The sequence below is a fragment of the Dichomitus squalens genome (assembly GCF_000275845.1).
Source record: "Dichomitus squalens LYAD-421 SS1 unplaced genomic scaffold DICSQscaffold_93, whole genome shotgun sequence".
In the NCBI taxonomy this organism is placed as follows: Eukaryota; Fungi; Basidiomycota; class Agaricomycetes; order Polyporales; family Polyporaceae; genus Dichomitus; species Dichomitus squalens.
The window spans coordinates 76,056-82,990 of record NW_006766975.1 but is presented as its reverse complement, the minus strand read 5'-3'; the positions used below and the strand labels follow the sequence as shown (position 1 = coordinate 82,990).

At 51.1% G+C, this 6,935-nt stretch overlaps 1 protein-coding gene across 1 annotated transcript; it reads right to left on the bottom strand.

Moving 5' to 3' along the window:
* Positions 1–4,371: 4,371 nt before the first annotated feature.
* On the bottom strand, positions 4,372–5,276 carry DICSQDRAFT_184067 (uncharacterized protein; the record flags this gene model as incomplete). The annotated part of the gene is made up of 5 exons (XM_007371229.1): positions 5,113–5,276; positions 5,022–5,064; positions 4,725–4,959; positions 4,575–4,674; positions 4,372–4,520 (listed from the first exon to the last, which is right to left on the bottom strand). The coding sequence occupies exons 1-5, from the start codon at positions 5,234–5,236 to the stop codon at positions 4,372–4,374; spliced, it is 651 nt and encodes a 216-aa protein (XP_007371291.1). The 5' UTR covers positions 5,237–5,276.
* Between the last annotated feature and the right edge of the window lie 1,659 nt (positions 5,277–6,935).

Below are 6,935 nucleotides of genomic sequence, written 5' to 3'. Positions count from 1 at the left end.
AATATGGAACGGCACAGCCGGTTACTGCAATAACCGAGGCTGTACTACTCATGTGGTACACACACAGCTTCGCTGTGTACGCACTGCTTCTCTGTGCGACTGTGCATCCTGGGAGTGTACTGTATAGTACTACGTAGCCACAGATGTACAGTAGTATATATAGGGGACCTCTGTACCCCCAATCTACAGTTCAGTTCACTCGAACATCTCCTCTCATCGCTCTAACAAGCCTCTTACAACCAACAACCCTTCTAGGTGAGTTGCAGGCTATCCGCTGTCGTTGCCACCCGTGGGAGAGGCCTTCGCCCCCCGGGTTCAACAGGCTGGACCGTATGTGGTCAAGAAACAGGTCGCACCACTGGCCTACGAGCTGGTGCTCTCCAAGGACATGCAAATCCACCCCGTCTTCTATGTCTCACTCCTCACACCCCACCAGCACAGTGATCTCCCAGACCGTCATCCACCGGAGCCAGCCCCTCTCGAAGTGGAGGGGGAGGAAGAATACGAGGTTGACGAAGTTATCGACTCGAGACGCTTCGGCCGATGGAAGAAACTCCAGTACCTCGTTCACTGGAAAGGCTGGGGTAACGAGCACAACAGCTGGGAACCGGCGGAAAACCTGGTGCACGCCCCTCAGCTGGTCAAGAAATTCTACGCCAAGTTTCCTTCAAAGCCTCGATCGTGAGGACAGGATCCTTTGGAGGGGGGTACTGTCACGAACCGCCCTCACGGCGCTACGTTTCCTTTTCGATTCGGACCACTGCCTCGTACGTTTCCTTATTGTTCACTACTCGCTACGGTTTCCCTTTGTCCACACACGGACAATAGCTCCCTTTGTCCCCACGTCCGCTATTGTCCTACACCCCTTGTACTCCGTACCCATGGCGACGCTATTGTTCTCTAGCGCCCATTGTTTGTTCCCTGTATATAGCTGGATCCCTTGCTACCTGGAGACTCTAGTTTCGACCTCTTGTCTCCAGGTAAGCCATCATGTATTTCGCTCTATAGATGCTTCGCTCAATACACAACTTGTCTCCAGTCCTGCCTGTTGAGCTCCGCTCCAGTCTCACTGCGATCAGAGCTCGTCGGCGCTCCTGCCTGCCTCGCTCATCTCCACTTACTCGCTCGACAGTCAGTCGTAACATGCAGAACTATTGGACATAATCGCTGAGTCCGTCGAAAGCACCGCTTGGTTCGTCCCCGTTAGGTCATGCCACTCTGGCTCCAAAAGGTCTGAGTCTGGCAAGTCTATATGGGTGGCAAGCGAGCCCATGGCGCGAACAAAGCTCAGTGTACCAGGGCGGATGCTGAGTGAAGTATGCAGAGCGTCTTCTAAAAGTAGATCACCAGAGTTTCTCTGATAGATGTCTTGAAGGTCGAGCATGAAGTGAGAGATTAGGATGGACGATACTCTGGTTGGAAGTGATAGGGATCAGTTGAGTCGAGAAACCGCTTCGTTACGACAATACGAGACATACGGAGTCAGGCTCCCTGATATCGTGTCCGTGTTCAGGTTTTCGAACTGGAGCAGGGTTAGCTCGCGGCTTGGAATGTAACATGACAGGAACGCACCGGTGGCCGTTGCACAAGGATCAGTAGTAAGATGTTGAGTATTGAAAGCACACTGTTACACGCCAATTCAGTGACATCTTGACAGGGATCGTCCGAACTCACACAAAATAAAGCATCCCTGTTTAGAATAAATCAGCCCGTAGGCAAGTATAAGTTCGTTGTACACAAACCGTTTCGTAACATAACGCCAGTCAGACCCTTCTCCGTCATGATACCGGACGCTTGCAGAGAGGTCCGTGCACTCAGTGAGCGCCAAGTGAGTATGACCAGTAGGATGTCGGCGATGATAGTAGATGTCCGATTGACTAGTATGACTGCTTGATGAAGTGAGCCGTCTAGAATTCGGGTACGTCTCATGTACATACGTCTGCAATGGCTCATATCAGATTCAGCGGAAGTATAAGTTTTCGGTTGACATACTTGTGCGCGAGAGGAAGAGGATAATCCAGAACCACTGCACATTGATGGAAGAACGGGCTATATGTTCCAGTAAAGTGATACCTGAACTCTATCTGACATCTCAACCACGTCAGCTCAATAGCGTGAACGGTGAAGGTTACTGACCATACCAGTGGCGATAGGCATGAAGGAGAGAGCGAGACTAATCAAGGATAGAGTCCAGGATTGGCTCAGGGCAAATGCCCTCAAGCCATTGAATACTGCAAGTCATACGTTAATGTTAAACACTTCATGAGGTACATCTGACATTTACCTGCCTGGGGAACGATGGATAGGTACACCAAGATGTCGCTTGTCAGGACGGAAGGAATACAGCTAGTGATGTCAGGGTCCACGTTAATTATGATGCCAAAGTCTTGAGTGACTGGCCCACACACCTCTAAGAGAATCAGAGTGAGCAACACATGTTTCGGGAAGCGATTTACGTGAAACATACCTCAGAAGGTAGCGAATGATAGTACATGACATAGTGCATCGCTGCGCCAAATATCAAGTTAAGCAAGCTGCTATATCTATTTGTGAAGTACAGCCATGCTGAGAGGGGCCGTGAAGTTCCTGTTATGAACAATCGTGCTTCTCGAGGGAGCGAGAGCATCCAGTCATACACCACCATCACTATGCAATAGTATGTGTGAGCGCTCTGGTGACCACAAGGATCCATACCTGAGACGACAAGGCTGAAATATTGTAGAGAAGACCTGAAATCAAAGTCTCGATAATTTGTGAGACGGGATAGCTCTATCACTTGCCATAAGACATAGGAGGAGACCATGACATCGGGTGACATGTCAGGAAGTGAGGAGATCAAGACGAGAGGACTTCCGGAAATATGCATCCAGGTGCTTAGGGCAGACTAGACGAAAACCACTCCCAACTTTATAATGTGGCATGAAAACTGTGAGAGCAGTAGGACGATCCACCTTGACTTCATTCTGATGGATACCTCCGTAACCCTTGTGGGATGTAGCGTCCCTGTCATTCCGGTGCCACAGGGAATGGGCGTTGACAGCGGCGGACCCGGTATATCCTGCCCGTACAGTCTCGTTTCAGACACGATTACGCTCCACATAGGGGTGTGGAGACCCTATGTGGCGGCGGGCGGGGGTCAGATCACCTCCATTTGGTAGTGTTTCCTGGTTTGGGCTGTAGAACCCTACTTCCGAGACACAGCGGAGAGAAACAGAGCATTTGTTCAGGTCCAAATTATCCTACAATGAAGACCGAGAGATCGTGGAACTGACGATAAAATAACAAGAAGCAAAAAGAAATGGAGGCATGAATGTGTGTCGGGTTCACCAACCGGATGCTGTGAATTATTGCGACAGGAACGGGGAAAGCCGGTTCTAGGACTTGCATTCCAAAACCGAGTAAGATCGGATTCAGGGACGGCTCACAAGACTGCGCATTGCAGGCCGACGGGTGGATACAAAGTCGCGTTTCAAAGGAAGTAGGAATGATTGTGTAATCTACGAGTCACGAACACAGACCTCTGTTTACAGGGATGCGCTGGCGTCAGGACGGCGGAAAATATAGTATGGCGTATACCACCACCATGCGCGCGTCCCGGGAGGGTGCCATGGGTTCAGGGCTGACCGGAGGTTGTGGTACACCGGTCTAAGTACACTGATGCTAGCCAGTAGTTCGAGATCTTCAACCTCATCCTTATTATTACATATTCATGGCCACTACTTGGAACTCTCATCGTTGGGATGTTTGTTCACTCGCTATGCTACTTATAGGTGGCGCATATGTAAGATCACCTTCAGAGGTCCCAAACTTCTCGCCTATTGCGGACTGCGAAAGCATGAGCGTAATGTCGACGTTCTGCTGGCAGCTAGTTATATCGTAGCCATAGATTCAATTGTCGGGCACGTACGTAGTCTGGCAAATTGTTCTGGAGGCTGTTCTCCATCCTCGACTTTCTTACTGCAACCAGCACGATGATTGACATAGGATATATGGCCTGACTCGGCATCAGCGGTTTGTCTTGGCATCCACGAAGCGTTGATGAAGCTCACCACTAGAGGTCCTAGGCAGCCGTAGTAGATATGTGCCACAGTATTCATAAATGGCGAGGTAAGTGCGTTTGTATGCGTAAGTGATATCCCTACGAAGACCACCACAAGTCCCTGTAACAGAATCAAAATATCGCGAATACGTTTGATATTGGGCATGCTACTCACACAGATTGCGCAGTAGACAGAACCCGACTCGACCAGAAGCATGAGCACCCTGAGCGCATGAGACGAGTTCTTGAGGTTTTTGTTCTGAGACAAACGCTGTTTGTGTCTCCTGCAGGGCGTCCTATCAATGTCGCAATCTCAAAGCACACTCATTTCCCTACCATGTTCGATACCCGATGAGAGAGACTGCTATGGCATTCATAGCGAAAGACGAAGCGGCAGCAAGCAGGTCCCACACATTCACCACGTAGTACCCCCCTCGAAGTGTTGTACTTGAGCCTGGGAGGTTCGCCGCAATAGCCAATGCTACTCATTGAAACAAATGAGTTCCCTCTGAATACAAGTAGTAGGAGAGCCTACCAAGAGTAGCGGAAATGAGGATGGGGCCGACATAGCGGACTGGACTTTGGCGCCAGATGATCCATACTCGCCACCAGACAATGGCGTCCCCGATGATGTTCTTGGCAGGTATCGATAATCAGATAAATAGGACAGAAGACGGCAACTCACGTTAATGATAAGCGCGATGTTGATGACCAAATTATTCTTTTGCAAGGCTACAGTACGACTCATGCTGCTTGGTAAGACCGAATCTGACACCAGGGTCTTAGTCGCCAGATCTAAGAATGCATTGTCGCCGGCAATGCTTTGCATGATGGACGCCCAGTACATCGCCGTAGACAAGTAGAGGAGCAGTGCACAGCCGATCAGTAGTTTCGGAGCAAGATTGTGCATCCCTCGGCGACTGTTCAATGTGATGTGATCAGCATGCAGTGGTGGAGGTAACGGAGGGCAAAGAGCGCGGACATAAGACAGTACATGGCTGCTCCCGTGAGAAGATTGAGAACACCTGTGGACACGTCAGACTGAGACAAGAGTCGGATTGTGATGAACGCACCGAAAAGAAAGGCCGACAAAGCAGCTTCCAGCAATTTTTTGTTGAGCCGCGATGAGTAGAAGGTCGCAATATGGAGCGCGTAGCCATCGCTGTTGGCGCTCAGATCAGTCCGGTTCTGGAGCATCTCAGCGGTCTGAAGGGCAGCGTGCTCAGTATTGCAGTACAACAAATTTGGAGGTACCTATATAGCGCTTCGCATGTCATGATACATGGCCGGGCACTTTCCGATGTCAAAGGCACAAGGTGCGAGCCCGTCCGCAACGGCGAAAGGCCATACCGACTATATCCACTCCGTGTCACAGGGTAAGGGATTGAGCCTACTAGTGGCAATTAGAAGCTATACCGAAGGCTCTTCGCAACCAGTGCCACGATGTGATGCTGCACAAATCGTGATTGTGAGGCCTAGGCTGTCGTGTGGCTGTCAGTCGTGAGAATATCAGGTTGGCGAGTCCGTGGTACTGAGGTACTAAAGGGGTCGAATCGGAACCTTGTTCAATAGACTGATGTGGACGTACGGCGCAGGTCACAGCCTGTACCGCAGGAGTACCATCGTGGGTGGTGGAACTGTAATGGTTGTCTTGTAAGCGGCGGCGCGGCCAACTGATGAGCCGGGAATTAGCGATTCGACTCTGCCGCCTGCCCACCGCCTGCATCATGAGCGAGGAAGCCAGGGCATGCAACCCTGGGCGACTGCCTCATGGGTCACTTTGTCCCGTCCATGGATCCAGCAGTGGTAGAATCCCTACTTCTCAACGTGGTCCACCGTGTGCTCTAGTATACTCGGTATACCCCCTATGATATTGAGAAATCAGTGAATCACTCACCGCTTATTGAACCCAGACACTGAACAGGCTGTTGTTTGTCGCGCTAGGCTGGAGCGCGACTCTCGGCCAGTAGGGGTTACGACTCATGAGGGTGGCTCTGCGAGTTGGCTTTGAGATAGTCTCTTCGAGGGCACAAACCACAGAGTATAAGGCACCAGGATACACCATTTGACATTGTATGTCGAGAACGTACTAGACACCTGGGGGTAGGGTGACTCGGACGACCGCAGGACGAAGGCACACATGCGGCTGGACGCCCAGTGGCCCGCGAGTCAGGCGCCCCAGATGAATCAGGTGAGCGCCTGTGATCCGGTCGCATTTTGCGATTGTATTCGGCGGCGGCCATAGTTCTCTCTCTTCCATACACTTTACTCACTCTCGTTGGAATGTCGGCATTGGCGTATTCTGGAGAACCGTTCATCAAGAAAGAAGATTATCTACTCAGAGTCAGGCAGCGGCAAGCATCTAGACAGCTCACAAGTTGAAAATTTCCGTCGTCTGCTCTACTCTCCCAGCCTCATGGTCCGAGTCTATGCTGTGTGTCCTTACCATATGTCTTGACATATCCTCTGCTCCATTCCTCCCAATATGAGGCCTCATCCCCACGCCTGTCTGCTGTGTTCCTGTCGTGTCGACAGTGCACCTCGCTCGTGCCAATCGATCAAAGTTGGGGAGGACTGGGGTACTCAAGGCCCAGGTACGTGTCAGCAGTACTGTGCCTTGTCGTAGCCCGCACGTCTCTCAAATCTGTACGCGCAGAAGAAACCGGCGGCACTTTTGCTCTCCGATCACTCGCGCTTCAGGCACTTCTCCTGGTGCATTCTGCATGCTTTCCAGCTGCACTCCGCTCTCCCCTCTCTCCACTAAGAATAGTGCCGTCCCTATACTTCTCCACTGCTCCTGTACCATGTCGAGAACCATGAGGATACCGTGACCCTAGGCCAGCCATCTAATGTTGAAGCTCCAGGTATGTCTCTTTTGGTGCTGTATTGCACGACA